The following is a 16068-nucleotide window of genomic DNA, read 5'->3' on the forward strand; positions in this document are numbered from 1 at the left end:
ACGTGGGGAAGACCGCCGTGTAAATAAATAACTGCACTGCGCGTGAGTGGTGCTCCAGAGAGGCCCTGAGCCGCTCTTTGCTGAGGACCCAGGAGGGGCGGGTGGTGCCGGTGGGGGCGTGGTCATTTGGCAAAGCTGCGGTGGGAGACTACATTTGGGTTAAGCCTTTTGTACCTTACTAGTTTGCTCGGAGGAGGAAGGAGCAGCATGGGCAGTCTTTGAGGCCTGAGAATGTTATTCTCAGACCTATAGCTTCAAGGGAAGGGGTTAGGTTCGGGTGACCAGCCCTCTTTGTGTCTCCCTGGGGCTGGCAGAGAGGTTAGAAACTTGGAATTAGAAGGATCTAGATTTGAATTCCAGCCCACTACTCACTAGCTGTGTGTTGATGGCAAGTAACATTCTCTTAGTTCCATTTCTCCATGACAGACAAGGTCGTGTGTGGAGTAAGTTAAACAGGGTAATTGTATAGGTGGTTGGCACAGTGCCTATATGTAGTGGCGCCTTGATAAACTGTGGCAACCGCAGCAGCAACGGTATTCGTTGTTATCTTCCAGGCAGTGTTAGTTCCTCTTACCCAGCAGCAGACTGCGCGTGTGGGGTGAATGGGTAGGGCAGGGATTTGGGGGCCAGGATAAAGGAGGGACTTCACTTGGCCTGACCAAGACAAGAGCTAAGGGGCATGGAAGCCCACTTTCCCACCTGCCTTGTCACCTTCCTCTCTCTGTGCTCTGGGGAGGAGCCCATCAAGGCTGCTCTTTGTCCCCAGGGGTGAGGCAGATGTGGGTCCTGGTGCCTCCTGGAACCTCACTAGAAGCCATCTTTGCTTTCTCCCCCAAGGCAGCTCATCCCACTCTGAGTACCCTCTGTGAGTCTGAGAAGGGGGCAGTGATTGGGCATCTGCAGTGGAGTGGGTAGTAGAGTGAATCACTGAGTCAGAGGCTGTCACTCATCCTGACTAGTCCGGAGAGTCACTTTCCTCTCTGGCCTCATCTTACTCATCTGTGAGAATAAGTCACACCTGGTGAGTGCTTCCAGAAATTAAGATGGTAGCCAACAAAGGAGCCCTGGTTGTTCAGTGGTCAAAGAGATCGACTGCTAACTGAAAGGCTGGCGGTTTGAAACCACCTGTGGCTCCACAAAAGAAAGATGGGGCAGTCTGCTTCGGTGGAGATTTACAGCCTTGGAGACCCTATGAGGTTGGTATGAGTCAGAATCAACTTGATGGCAGTGGGGTTTGGGTAGCTAATAGCACTTGCAGTGTGGCAGGCACTGTGTGGAATTTCTTCATAGAATCTTCCTAACTGTATCAGGTAGCTATTTTTAGTCCATTTTACATATGAGAAAATGAGGCTAAGAAAGGTTAAGGTAAGACCACCAAGGTTCTACAGGTCAGGGATGGTGGAGCTAGGAACTGAACCTGGGTACCAGAGTCTGGCCGTCCACCTTCCTGGAGAGTAGAAGCTCCAGGTGCTTCAGCTACAGGGAGAGGAAGTGGTAGAGAAGACGCACCTGGTGACGCTCAGGAATTAAATCCAGGTGTGGACTGCAGGGTCTTCCTCTCCTGTCTGTCCTTTCTCCTCCTGCCCTTCCTTCAATCTCCTGAGTGCTGAGCTCTTCAGAGGCTCAGAGTTTAGGGACTGAAAGGCTAGAACTGATGGGGTCTGGGCTACTTCCTCTCCTTGCCCTTTCCTGGGGCTAGGAAGTCCTGAGGTCTGCGATGGCTGCTTCCTGTGACCTTTCCAAGAGAGGAGGAAACAATGTGGGGGCGGAGGGGACTGTGTGAATGGAGTGGGGTATGTTCAGGTAGGAGGGAGCGAGTGATGCTGGGTGACCTGTGGGTGTTTGTGTAGGTGGGGAAGGCAAGGCTGACTTGGTGAGGCAGGTGGGGATGGAGTGGAAGAGTAAGCGCACAGCCCTTAAGAGTATGGGCTTTAGAGCTAGGAGACCTAGGTTGGAGTCCCAGCTCTGACTTCTAGCGGTGTGACCTTGGGTAAGTTCACTTGCCTTATTTCCTTGCCTGCAAAATAGGGCAGAGGTGCCTAGTGCCCCCCCCCCACCAACTTCAAGGACTGAAGGGGCTATTGCTCCTCATGCTCTTATAGGGCCTGGCACTGTCCTAGCTGCTGCTAGGATAAGGCAGTGTGCCCCTTTCCTAGGATTAGAGTGGCTGGAATTCCACCAGCGGCTGCTCTCCTCCTAGGCGCAGTCGGTATCTTTGACCCTGAGATGCAGAGGACGCTTTCTGGGTATTACCTTCAGGATCCCCTCCGCGGGAGGAGGGAGGAGGTGCGCCAGGATCCCCCAGCCTGCCAGGGAGTGGTGGCGGGCCTGGAAAGCCGCCAGCAGGGCTCGGCAGCACCCTTCCCGGCGGGGCCCCCGCCTCCCAGCTGGGCAGGTCCAGCCGCCGGCCCTGCCCCCGCTCGGCCGGCCGCCGGGATTGGCTGGCGAGTGCGCCGCCCCCTCGCACACCATCCTCGCCGGCGGCGGGGAGGGGAGCCAAGCCGGCAGCTGGCCGCCGCCGCCTCTGCAGTGCCTCCCTCCGTGCGCTCCGGCAGGGATAATGGGAGGCCCGGCGGCCAGTCGATGCACCAGAAGAGGCCGGCCGAGGTAGAGTGGGCAGGGCGCGGGGGACAGGGAGCCCAGCGCAGGGAGGAGGCGCAGTGTCCTCCTGGACCCCGGGGAGGGTTAAGAAAGGAGAAATGAAAACAGAAACACACAGGAAGGCGGAGAAGCCTGTCAGCAGCGATTCCGGGTGGCAGCTGGAGGCAAGAAGATGGTCCCTGCCGTCCTTTCTTTCCAAGGCCCCCTCCCCTCTGTCTCCTCCTTCCTCTTCAGTGGTAATGGTGGTGGGGGTGCAGCAGCAGGACTTTGCTTCTTTTCAGGTATCAGCTTGGCTCATGAGTCTCTCTGGTTTCTTTTGCAGGTGGAAATAAAGGCTGGTGAAGGAGCCGGGCCGTGGGGACAACGGGTGGCTGTCAAGGTACCTTGTGTATGTGTGTGTCTGTGTCTATATGTGTGAGCAGGAGCGCGCGCGCGGTGGGGGTGGGGAGGGATGAAGTGTTTGACGGGATTGGATAAAAATAAAGGGTCTTCTCTGTTGACCCCTTAATCTCCCACTGTGTGTAACAGCAGCTGAGGGGGAGGGGCGGGGGGTGTGGGCAGCCAATGAATTCTCAGGCCTGTGTAGGTTTTGTTTGGATTCTTTTTGCTTCCTCAGCTGGATGGTTTGGGTGCAGTTGGGGTTTTGTTTGTTGAACTATTTTTTTTTTTTTTTTAAGAGACATGCACCCCACTCCCCACCCCTGCCTTTGGAAATCTCTCGGGAATGTCCCTGGCCCTGTTGGTTTGCATCCAATCTGCAGAAATCCCCGGGGGGGGGGGGGGAATGGGAATTGCACTCCCGAGTCTGAAGCTGATAGGGTGTCATTAGTCATGCTGCTGTCACCATGGAGATGGCTGGAGAGGAGGTGGTGGGGGTGAGGATATTTTGGGTAGGGTGGGGGCTGATGTAACATCATGGCTGGGAATCTGGCGGGCGTCTGCTGTTACTCTGTGTGGCTTGGTGTCTGGGGGACTGGGAAGGTTGTGTTACCAGGTACGTGGGAAGCAGAGAAAGGGGGACTGCCCTTCACCATGTGGTTGTCCGAGGGCGGGGGCTGGTGTAGGTGGGGCAGGAGAGGGGAGAGTCCAGTGAGGTGTCAGCCCCAGTGTCCTGTAGAAGGCTGTCATTCTGAAACCACAGCCATTCCTCTCAGGTTGGCAGGGGCTGGGGTCCGTAGGTTTTCTTGGGCTCTGTCCCAGTTTTAAGGGCTGGGGACCCACCAGTGAGTTTGAGATTACTCAGCAGTATCCTTTGCTGGCTCAGGGAGAAGAAAGCAGAACTGGAGGCAGCTCAGTGTGGCTGCCTCTCAAGTCTAGAGCAGAGTGGCTGGGGAAGGAGTGTGAGCATGGGTGGTCGGGCAGGTCAGACCGGGCCATCCCTCCCAGAGTGGAGGACACCTGTTCCTGCCCAGCCATACCTTCCCTGTCAGCCCTGGGAGTCTGAGGGGAGTTGGGGAAGCTTGTTCCTCTGGTAGCAGGTGGGTGAGTTGCTTTGTGTCCCCAGATGCTCCTAGTCTTTCCTCGCTGTAAGCCCTCCTTCTGCTTCCTGGGAAAGCTGTGGGAAGCTCCGCGGAGGTGCTGGAAGTGGCACCCTGCTGCCTCGCTGCCTGGGTGGGGACAATGGCAGGAGGCTCTGCTTCCTCACGTGGGGTGGGAGCTCCTGGGTGAGGCACAGGGCGGATGAGGAACCACCCTGGCCTCCTCCCAAGGAACTGGGGCAAGGAAGTGCTTGGGGGAGGGGCAAGAATTTTGCTTCTGGGGGAAGGAGAAGAGCCAGGTGCATTGGCTCCCCTGGGGAGCGGCGCATGCCTTGGTGACGCCAGGCGTAGTAGTGGGCGAGCCCCAGGCCTGTGACGAGACCGTGGGAGGCCCCGAGGCAAGCAGAGGGTGTTGGTACTGGTGAGGCTGTGGGTGGGGAAGAGAGAGCTCTGAGCTTCCGCGGCTCCGGCTCCCACTCTTCTCCGGAGCATAGCCCCCAGCTTCTACTTCCGCTTCCTTGCCTGGCCACCCACTGCTTACTGGGGGAGCTGTCAGCATGCGTGCGCTTTTGCGGGGCTGGGAGTATGGAGATCATGGAGTAGCCCTTTTCTGCCCTCCACCCTGGGGAGAGCGGGACAAGGGGGTGGGGACAGATGGGCTCAGGGAGAGGGCAGCTCCCCCTCCTCTTTACGTCGGCTGTCTCGCTTTCTCGGTCAGAGCTTCCCTCTCTCCTGGGAGAAAGGGGTTGTTTACTCCTGAGAGCAACCCCTCCTGCCTGTAGTGGTGGCTCTCCCTGGCAGACCTGCTTCCCTTCAGCCTTTTCCAAGCTGTGCTCCATTTCTCCCTGCTTGCGGTTCTGCTGGTCCAGGAGGGACCCTTCTAGCCTAACACCCCAGCCCTTAGGCTTGTGGGCGTATGGCAGGGGCTACTTGGAAAACCAGTCTTCCTCCTTTCCCCTTCTCAGAGTAGGACCTGAGCTGGCTGAGTTTTTAAAGCTCTGAGGTGTGTCTCTGCTTGTTTTATTGTTAAATAGTCTGAGAATTGTAGCTTCCTCTCTGCTGGACTTGGGCGCTGCCATCAAACACTCAGGTCCCTCAGCCCTCCATTCCTGGTGCCACCTTCCCTCCACATGGAGTCTTCTTAGGTGGCCAATTAGGTGTGATGTCCCACACTCTGGGATGGGGTAGCTTCCCTTTCCATGGTCAGGTCTTGGTGTAAGAACTGTCTGGTGTGTGAGCTCCTTCTGAGACCAGGCTAAGACTCTGGGGCACAGGACAAATGAGGTGTCATGGTCTGTGTTCCCACGGGAAGGATGCAGGATAGGTAAGCCGCAAGGGTGAATGGTATCTAGCAGCTGGGAATATGAACATCTGCTTTATGGTGAGTCCCTGCTGGGGTTTCAGGATATCTGTGATGCGTGGCTAGAAGTGGAGTCCCTGGGTGGTGCAAATGGTTAGTGCGCTTGGGTGCTAACCAAAACATTGGTGATTTGAGTCTGCCTGGAGGCACCTCGGAAGAAAGGTCTAGTGATCTACTTCTGAAAAATCAGCCACTGAAAACCCTGTGGAGCACAGTTCTACTCTGACACACATGGAGTCACCCTGAGTCAGAATCGATTCGACGGCAACTGGCGTGGGTAAACATAGCCCCTAGTACAGGATTTTGCACAGAACTGAGCTTGGTGAGTGGAAGCTGACATTTTACTGCCTGGTGTGTTATGTGTCTGCCCATGATATCCCCGGGAACATGCCCTAGCACACACTGTTGCTGCCGCCTCCTCCTTGGCAGCCTGGACAGGAGTGAGTGCCCAGCACCGAGAGCACCCGGTCGCCCTGCATTTGGGCTCCCACGCTGCTCCCACGCTCTGCCCCATGGGAGCCCTGGCTGGCTCAGGATGTCTGCAAGCTATTTTGGGACTGTGCCCAGGATCTCTGCCTTCTCTTTCTCCTGTGACCACCACAGAAACGCCCCTTTGTCAAGGAGCGCCCATCCTGGACTTGCCACACTCTGTGGCTCACTCCTACTAGTTCTTTCTTGCTTGCTCTCCCTGCTCTCCAGCCCTTTGTGAGGGGCCAAGAAGGAGCCCCTTCTCTCTGAGGTTTGTTTACAAGCAGCAGTGTGCCTGGGGAGATACAAAAGCAGATGAGTGGGCCAGGGTAGAGCATGAGAGGAATCAACCAAGAGGATTTTGGTGTTAAGTTTGAGGATGGGGAGAGTGACAGGCTTTCCCATGATGCCTGATAAGAACCAGGGTTAGAGTCCCAGAGCTCAGCTCCACCTCCTTGGTGACCCCAAACTTTTTTAAATGTCACGGAAGAGGAAAAGAACTTTGCAAGACAGACCCATGAGTGGGCAGAAGGGAGAGCCATCCTCCCCGAGATGCCTGGAGCTGCCCTCAGTGCAGCATCTGGTTAGGTTCGCTGAGAAGGGCCCAGGCACTGGGCTCCCTCCAGCTGCAGCTAGAGGGTTCTGCTAGAAATGGGCTTTGTGGTCTTGCCAAGTCCCTCCCATACGCTGGAGGCTGCAGCAAATGGTTTGGTTGGCTGGGTGGGGAGGGGAGGGAGGGGCTTTGGTTTGGTTCAGCTCGTGTCCTCTCCCACTGCCCTCAAGCCGGGTCTGCCACTGCCCTCAAGCCGGGTCTGCCACTCCTCTTAAGTCGGGTCTCCCACTCTTAAATTGAGTCTACCAGTCCTGAGTCAAGTTTTTCCCACCCTGACCTCTTGGACATGTTTCGTCTCTCGCCTGGGCATCTGGCAGTTTGCTGAGGATTCACCTTGTGCCTAGTGTCTCTGCAGCTTCTGAGGAGGAGGTGGCTTCCTTGTAGATTAATTTAGGATGCTTTGAGTGAATAGGGGACATGGATGGCTTGGATGATTAAAATCTGTAGATTACGGTGCTGTCCAGGGTTATGGCCCCATTCCCATCTTTTCTTGTTGTCTTTCAACGTTTACTGAGCATTAACATGTCCCAGTATAGTACTAAGTCCTGAAAGATGAATCATTATCATTTGATCCTCACAAAACCATTTGAAGGAAGAGACTCAGAGACGTTAACTAAGCGACCTGAAGTCATAACCCCCCAAAAAACAAAAAAAACAAAAACCAAACCCATTGCCGTCGAGTCGATTCCGACTCATAGTGACCCTATAGAACAGAGTAAAACTGCCCCATGGAGTTTCCAAGGAGCGCCTGGTGGATTTGAACTGCCAACCTTGGTTAGCAGCCCTAGCACTTAAGCACTATGCCACCAGGGAAAATCAGCATTGGCAGTTTGTGTTTCTTAACGCAGTAAACGCTTTTTTTTTTTCTTAATGCTTTACGTGAAAAGTTTACAGCTCAAGTTAATTTCTCATACAAAAATTTATACACATACTGTTTTGTGACATTAGTTGCAGTCCCTGCAATGTGACAGCACACTCCCCCTTTCCACTGTGGGTTCCCTGTGTCTGTTCGACCAGTTCCTGTCCCTTCCTGCCTTCTCATCCTGCTTTTGAAAAGGAGCTGCCTATTTGGCCTCATGTATCTGATTGAACTGAGAAGCACATTCCTCATGTGTATTATTTTTTGTTTTATAGTCCTTGCTAATCTTTGCTTGAACAGTGGGCTTCAGAAGTGGTGTGGTGTCAGTTCTGGGTTAACAGTGTGTCTGGGAACCATAGTTTTGGGGGTTTCTCCAGTCTCCTCAGACCATTAAGTCTGGTCTTTTTTATGTGAATTTGAGTTCTGTTCTACATTTTAATCCTGCTCTGTCAGGGACTCTCTGTTGTATTCCCTGTTGGGGCAGTCATTGGTGGTAGCTGGACACCATCTAGTGCTTCTGGTTTCAGGCTGGTGGAGTCTCTGGTTCATGTGGTCCTTTAGTCCTTTGGTCTAATATTTTCCTTGTGTCTTTGGTTTTCTTCATTCTCCTTTGCTCCGAGTGGATGGGACCAATTGCTGTATCTTAGATGGCTGCTTACAAGCTTTTAAGACCCCAGATGCCACTCACCAAAGTGGGATATAAGTGATTTTCTTAATAAATTTGGTTATGCCAATTGACCTAGATATCCCCCGAATTCATACGATAAACACATTTGATCTTAACTCTGTGTTTGGGGCTGTGAACTTGCGCAGACAGACAAAATCCCTTACCCACAGCACAGTTTCTTAAGTTTCCTTTTGTCACTGTCTCAGTGAACTCTGATGCTCAAGGCGCTTTGAAGGAAGAGGCCACATACTGGGCCTGGCATTCAATAAGTTAGAGTTTCCAGGTTCTGGCGATGACAGGTCAGGGTAGTGGGGTCAGAAATGGGTTAGCTGGGAAGGGAACTTAGTTTTGAAAGGAAGGTGTTGACTTTACATGTGTTTGAGGCTCAGGTAAAGCTGGATGGGCTGCTGACTTTGAACCAGAAATTGAACGTGTGGGTCCTGCAGCCCTTACTGCTTCTCAGAGGGTACCGATGTGACCCATTGGCTGGAAGAGGGGGGTAGCGAGTACAGTTGTCTAGTTTCTTTTTCTCTCTGTTCCCTACTCTCCTCCTACTCTTTGGTTCTGCCGTTAACTTCAGGGAGGTCACTTAATGCCCCCAAGCTTCAGCTTCCTCTGTAAAATGAAGGGGTTGCCTTCCAAAGTTAGTTTTTGTCAATCTAAATGTGGGGAAGGACCAGCTTTATTTTTCTGTTTAAATTTCTAAAACATTGCAGACCAGTGCTTGATCCTATTTAGTACAACTAGTTGGCAGCTCACACCCTATGTGGCCGCTTCCCAGCGCAGCACCATCCACATGGGTCTGTCTGCAAGCCATTCAGTGAGGCGGGGCCAGGGATCGTGCGCTCCCGCGCTCGAAAGCGCTCGCTTGCTCGGGTGCCCAGGCAGCTTCAGTTGCTGGAACAGTTTCTAAACGCGGTGTGTTTATATGCGGAGGACTGGTGATCAACCGTTTGTGGACTGTACCTTGAGCAGCATTGCTTTCGGCCTTTGCTTCTGGAATGCATAGGGTCTCTGACTGGATACCCTGCCCCTTTTTTGGACAAGATTTCTCTACTCTTCTGTACCCTCCATTTTCGGGACAGAGCCACCTCTTGGGAAGCAGAGATCTTCTATCCCAGAGAGTTCCCCCCGAGTACCTCGTAAGCTGTACTTGCCGCGCAGCTTCTATAGATCCGGATGCTCAGCTCCCCAGCTCTCACATTCCGATGGTGGGCTGGCCTGTGTGTAAACGGCGGGCTTGGAGGAAGAGCCATGCAGTTAAGGGTGAGGCCAGGACTCCTGGAGATGCTGGAGTGGAGATAGGCCCTGCAGGAGACTGAAGCTCCATTGCCTCAAGCAACGCACCTTGCTTTTGAGCATTTTCCCTTTAGTGGCTCTTAATTGCTGAAGCGTTTGACTGCTAACCAAAAGGTCCGTGGTTCCTTTCCACCAGCCGTTCCTTGGAAACCCTGTGGGGCAGTTCTACTCTGTCCTGTATGTAGGGTCGCTGTGAGTTGGACTTGATGGCAGTGGGTTTGGTTTTTGGTTTAATGATCTAGAGGTGTAGCCCTTTTCCCCTGGGGGCTGATTGAAAACTCCGCCCTGTATCTGTAAGAACAGACATCCAGTATCGCTGAATGCGTGAGCTGAGCTGAGGCGTCTCCCGTGTTCTTGCTCCCCCCAGCCCCCTCACACCCTACTCTCTTGCAAACAGTTTCCCCCCTCCTCTGCCCCCCCGCTAAAGATCTTTGGCCGTTTCACTTGTGATGCTAAAGTTTAGACAAAAAGTAAAAATATTAATTTCCTTTCCTTTTGTTCCTGCTCCTGGAGGAGAGTGAGGAGCGGGGCTGGGGTAAGTATCGGCTCTCTTGATAAAAAATATTCCTTAAGAGGCAGACATCCCAAGGACAGTAAGATTAGGGTCTGAGCAAATCCTGGTTACCTCTGAGGCCTGAAACTATTGTGCCCTTGGTGATTAAGTAATTGGATTTCTCAGCCCCGCCTCCAACCATTTTTCACATGTAATTCTAACCTCATGGGCTTTGCAAAGGAAACAAAGGCATTGAAAGGGTTTGCAACTTGTTCCTGAAAGTGAGCTTTATGCCCTGTTGACTGAGTCTTCTCCAGCTTTGCCTTATCTGCAGCATCCAACCCCCTTCCCCCTGCTGCCCCCCACATACACACCCTCCCATCCTTGGGAGTCCTGGCCTAATAGCCCACAGGCCTTGATTCCCAGCCCTGCTGAGCAGATGGAGCCGCTTCCTGCCGGTCCACCTTCTGTCCTCCTGTCCAGGTTCCATCTCTTACTCCTGCAGGTCACTCTGCAGAACAGGGAGAACCATGGAGGCTGGTAACTCCTGGCAGAGGCAGAAGGAGAGACCCTGAGGAAGGGGTTTTAGGCTGAGAACTCTGTCCAGGTCCCCAGACAGAGTCTCTCTGCTGCACCTCCTCCCCTGAGTTTGACCCCTGGGGCAAGTCATTTCTCTGCCAGCTTGAAGAAGTTCAGGCTGGGGAGCAGAGGGCCCCTTCCACTGCACCAGGTCCTGCTGGACCCAGAGAGGGGAGACTCGCCTTTGCAATTTGGGTCCTTGTCCTGCACTCTGAGCTCTAGGGGAGGAGACAGAAACGCATTTTCCATGGACCCCTGCAGGCTCTGCCCAAGAGATGCCCACCATGTTTTTCCCAGCACTATGGATCCCTCTCCCTTCTCCTGTTCCCTCCCTCCCAGGACAGTCTTCATGGCCTCAGCCCACCTCTACTCCCACCCCTCAGGCTTTGAGTTCAATGCTAAGTCTTAGACTGAACAGAGGGCCTCTGAGAGCAGCACTTTGCGAAGTTTAAGCCAAGGACCATTATGCATCGGAATCATCCAGGGAGCTCGAAAGTGCCACAGGGCTGCCTGGCCAAGATGGCCATCTGCTGGGTCAGACCTGTGGGTCCCCGTCACACAGTTGGGTAGAATGGACACAAGGTGTGAGTGGTATGGGGGCCTCGGGAGTTAGTGCTGGAATCTCCAGACAGGCGGGCCACGTGGCATCACTCTCCTCTGGCTCTGCCACCTGTCCCTGAGCCTGGGTCTTTGTTAAGCTACACTCTGCCCTCTGTCCTGTGGCGTCTCCTCCCATTGTTACTTGGCCTTGGCTTCCTGTTTCCAGCTGTCTGATTCTCAGCAGTGTCGTTTGGGCCTTGGGTGGTAGTTAGGGCTTAGCTCTGGGCTTGTGTGGTTGCAGTGGCGTGTGTCTTGGGGCTGTCCTGGCAAGTGGTCCAGAGCAGTCTGTGCACCCCGGCTGGGAGCAAGAACTTGGGGGGCTGTATCCAACTCCTGGACAGCTCCTCCCCGTCACTTTCCACTCCCCACTGGGTCTCATCCCAAGGTCTGGGGGAAGCAGGATGTGGAGGAGGACCTGAGTGGGTGCCAGGGCACTCCAGCCCTAAATGCTTGCTCCCTCTCCCACAGCCTCCACCCAGACAGGCTGGGGCCATGCTTCAACTTGCCTAGAGAGCTTCCAGTGGCCAGTCTCTCTGGTTTAACTAGTTTAGTGGTTCTCAACCCCGGTCACATCTTGAATCATTGGTGGAGCTTAAAAAAAAAGAAAAGTATCAGTGCCTGGGCCCCAGCCTCAGGGAGTGGTGTAATTGGTCTGGAGTGGAGCCTGGGCCCCAGCATTTTAGAAAGCTCACCAGGTGATTTGAATGTGCGGCTGGGGTTGAGAGCCACCGCACTCACCCAGTGTGTCCCATACCCTTGGGTTGCCCTGGAATTTCTCCTCATCTGTTGATAATTTTACTGATTATCAGTACAGAATCTGGAAAACTCAAAAGACAGGGAGACATGTCAGAAAAGACGGGATTGATTGTTCTGTTCCGTGAGACTGAACCATGAGTTCGTGTTTATTGAAACCAGAATGTAAGAGGGAAACTCTATAGCAGATGACAAAACCTGAGTTTTTCCCTTTCAGCTTTTTTAAAAAATGTTTTACTTGAAGTGTAGCATACATACTGGAAAATGTACTTTTGTGTACAGCTTGGTGAAGATAAACACACCTGCGTAACCGCACCCAGGTCAGGAAGCTAGCGTCCCCCTCTGCCCCTCATTCCCATTGCCCAGGGTGTTGTTTGCTTTTGGGGAAGTCAGTCAGGCCCAGGACAGCAGTGCGTGCTAGCTTTGGGCCTGGAGGCTTTAGCTTGTTCTCTTCCAGGGATACCTTTACATGCCCCTGTGGCTCCTGACACCGAGCGGGTTTCATGGTGACAGGGTGTGGGCAGGGGAAGCCTCCAACCCCTCCCGTGTGGTCTACCTGCCTATTATTGCCATCAAGTTGATTCCAACTCACTAGCAACCCTATACGACAGAGTAGAACTGCCCCATAAGCTTCCCAAGGGTGTAATCTATAGAAGTAGATGGCTATATCTTTCTCCCATGGAGCGGCTGATGGGCTCGAACCGCTGACCTCTTGGTTTGCAGTCGAGTGCTTGAACCACTGTGCCACCAGGGCTCCTTTTCCTGTGTGGTCTGCTCTTGTTTATCACCCTGAATGCCTTTTCTACCTTGTCCTTCGGGCTTGCCAATCCCCAATCTTGGGTAAATATAAAAAATCTGTTATCTTTTTTTTTGGCCTTATGTTCTCTTTTTTATTATAAATGTTTTGGAAAAATTAGAAAATAGAAACAGACAGAAGGAGAGGGAGGGGAATTCACCTATTATTTCGCGTCTCAGTTGACTACTGAGAGTATGGAGTATGTCCTCACACTTTATTCTATGCATACTGATGCCTGCTTGGTGGTGTTTATAAAAATGGAAGGATACTGTTTTATAGTCTGCCTTACCCTACATGGAGCACTGGTGGTGCAGCGGTTAAGAGTTCAGCTGCTAACCAAAAGGTTGGCAGTTCGAATCCACCAGCCACTCATTGGAAACCCTATGAGGCAGTTCCACTCTGTCCTATAGGGTCTTTATGAGTCGGAATTGACTTGACGGTAGCAGGTTTGGTGTTTTGGTTACCCTACACAATAACTAGCAGTCGTACCAGTTTCTGAGTGTTTACCGTGTGTGGGTCACACGGGGTGAGATTTCAAAACTTTCTCATTTAGTCCTCAGGACTGCTCTGAGGCAGGTAGTGGTAGTCCCACCTTTCAGATAGGGAACCTGAGGCTAGTAGCTTAACGTCGAGCTGATGTTTCACAAGGGGTGGAGCCGGAAGCGAGGCCAGAGATATCTGACTTCAGATTGGATACGCTTGTCAGTAGACTGCACTGCCTCTCTCCTAGGGCCATTCTTCAGTGTTCGGTTCATTTGACCAGTATCAGCTGAGCAGAGGACATCTTTCTCCTTAGTGATTCTTATTCTTTTCACTTCACTTTAATGTGACTGTCTCTAGCCTTTTAAGCATAGTATTGCTGACTGTTGGTTTGAGGTATCCTACATCATGTTAAGGAAATGTTCTCCTGTTCCATTTCATTAAGAAGTTCTTTTTTTCCTATCAGTAATGGGTGTTTCATTTTGTCACATTTCTTTCTCGCATGGTTTAAAGACCAAATGATTTTTCTCTTTGCATGTTAATAAGATGAATTGTGTTAATATATTTTTTAATATTGAAATATCTTTGCATTCCTTGAATATACCATGCTTGGTAATGGAGTATTTTTTTTTTAATATGCTGTTCGATTTGATTTATTAATATGGGAGTTTTGCATCTATATTTGTGAGTGAGATTGACCTATAATTTTCCTTTTGTGTTTTTGTTGTCAGGTGTTGGTGTTGGAGCAATAATAACTTCATATAATGGATTGTGAAGCTTTTACTCTTTTTTTTTTTTTTTTGTGGGTGTGCTTTAGGTGAAGGTTTACAGAGCAAATTCTTCTTCCATTCAGTAGTTTATATACAGGTTGTTCTGTGGCATTGATTGCAATCCCCACAATGTCAGTTCTCCCCATTACCACCCTGAGTTCCCCATTTCCATTCGTCTGATTTTCTGCCTCTTTCTGCCTTCTCATCTTTGCTTTTGGGCAGGTGTTGCCCTTTTGGTCTCATAGATGATTGCTCTAAGAAGTACTTTCCTCACGGATGTTATTGTTTATTTATAGGCGTGTTTATTATTTGGCTGGAAGGTGTTCTCTGGGAATGGCTTCAGTTCCAAGTTAGAAGGGTGTCCGAGGGCCATAGTCTTGGCAGTTCCTCCAGTCTCACTCAGACCAATAAATCTGGTCTTTTTTTATGAATTTGAATTTTATTCTGCATATTTTCCCCACTCTAACCAGGACCTTTTATTGTAATCCTGGTCAGAGCAGTCAGCAGTGGGATCTGGGTACCATCTAGCTCTCCTGGTTTCAGGCTAGAGGAAGCTGTGGTTCCTGTCCATTAGTGCTTTGAACTAATTGTTTCCTTGAATCTTTGGTTTTCTTTGCTCTCTTTTTGCTCCGGACAGAAAGAGACCAAGAATTGTATCTTAGATGGCTGCTCGTAAGTTTTTAAGACCCCAGACGCTGCTCACCAAAGTGGGATATGTAGTATGTTGTGTTTATGACCTATGTCATGCCAGTTTACGCAGATGTCCCCCAAGACTATGGTCCTTAGCCTTCAAGCCCAGTAACTCAGTCTCGTGAGGTGTTTGATTATGTCTAGGATGTTTCCATAACTGTGTTCCCTGTGTGCTTTATGTGTGCTTTATACCTGCAGCACTTAAAATATGTATGTAGAAACACCCACAACCAAACCTATATATGCACTTGGGTGTACTCCCATATGCCTTCCCACACCTATTCAGCACACACATTTACCTATGTATCCACTCATAAATTATTGCTTGTTATTACTGTTGCAGGATTGTATATGTTATAATATTTATCGTCATTGCCTTTTATTCTCGCGTACCTCTCAGTGTCTTCCCTTGCCTTGGTCCTGTTGTGCTGACTTCCCCCGTGTTGTGTACTGCCTTTCCCTTCACCAAAGTTAACATGCGTCTGTCTACTCTCTGGTTAGTGATTTTTTTCCTCCCTCCCCCTCCCATCCCGGGTAAACATCAAAAAATGTTTCCTTCTGTGTGTAAACTTTTTCTTGACTATTTATAATGGTAGTCTTGTACAATATTTGTCCTTTTGTGATTGATTTATTTCACTTAGCATAGTATCCTCCAGATTCATCCATGTCGTGAGATGTTTGGCGGATTCACCATTATTTATCATTGCATAGACGGCCTTGGGGTTTTGGTATAGTATTCTGTTGTGTGTACGTACCACAGTTTGTTTATCCATTCTCCCATTAATGGGCACTTAGGTTGTTTCCATCTTTTTCCTGTTGTGAATAATGCTTCAGTGAACATGGGTGTGGATATGTCTGTTCTTTTCATAGTTTTTATTTCTCTAGGATATATATACCTAAAAGTGGGATTGCTGGATCATATGGTATTTCCATTTCTAGCTTTTGAAGAAAGTGCTATACCATTTACCATAGAGGTTGTACCGTTTTACATTCCCACCAGCAGTGTATGATAGTTCCTGTCTCTCCACAACCTCTCCGTCGTTTGTTGTTTTCTGTTTTTTTGATCGGTGCAGTTATTGCCAGGGTGAGATGGTAAATCATTGTAGCTTTGATTTTCATCTCTCTAATGTCTAATGTTGCAAGCATCTCTTCATGTGCTTTTTGGATGCCTGAGTGTCTTCTTTGGTGAAACCTGTTCTTTGTCCATTTTTTGATTGGGTGTCTTTTTGTTGTTGAGGTATTGAAGTTTTCTATAAATTTTAGAGATGAGGCCCTTCTTGAATATGTCATAGCCAAAATTTTTTTCCCAGTCTGTAGATTCTTTTTTACTGTTTTGGTGAAGTTTTTTGATGAGCGTAAGTGTTTAATTTTTAGGAATCACAGGTACCTAGTTTATCTTCTACTGTTTATACATTTTTAGTAAAGTTTGGTATTCCATTTATGCCGTATATTAGGGCCCCTAGCATTATCCCTATTTTTTCTTCCATTGTCTTTATAGTTTTACTTTTAGGTTTTAGATGCTTTTTTTTTTTTTTAATTGTGCTTTAAGTGAAAGTTTACAA

At 50.4% G+C, this 16068-nt stretch overlaps 1 protein-coding gene across 7 annotated transcripts in view; it reads left to right on the top strand.

The window, feature by feature from the left end:
- Positions 1-16068, top strand: part of TET3 (tet methylcytosine dioxygenase 3) — a 123802-nt gene that overhangs the window by 15085 nt on the left and 92649 nt on the right. For 3 of the 7 annotated variants that reach the window (XM_064268741.1, XM_064268742.1, XM_064268743.1), the window contains one exon: positions 2924-2980. In XM_064268741.1, coding sequence (XP_064124811.1) covers positions 2924-2980 — 57 coding nt within the window. Of the gene's footprint in view, positions 1-2483; positions 2608-2644; positions 2838-2923; positions 2981-3538; positions 4080-16068 lie in introns of those variants that run through there. The other 4 variants (XM_064268745.1, XM_064268744.1, XM_064268747.1 and 1 more) reach the window with 4 other exon arrangements.

Source organism: Loxodonta africana, chromosome 15 (genome assembly GCF_030014295.1).
Source record: "Loxodonta africana isolate mLoxAfr1 chromosome 15, mLoxAfr1.hap2, whole genome shotgun sequence".
Taxonomy (NCBI): Eukaryota; Metazoa; Chordata; class Mammalia; order Proboscidea; family Elephantidae; genus Loxodonta; species Loxodonta africana.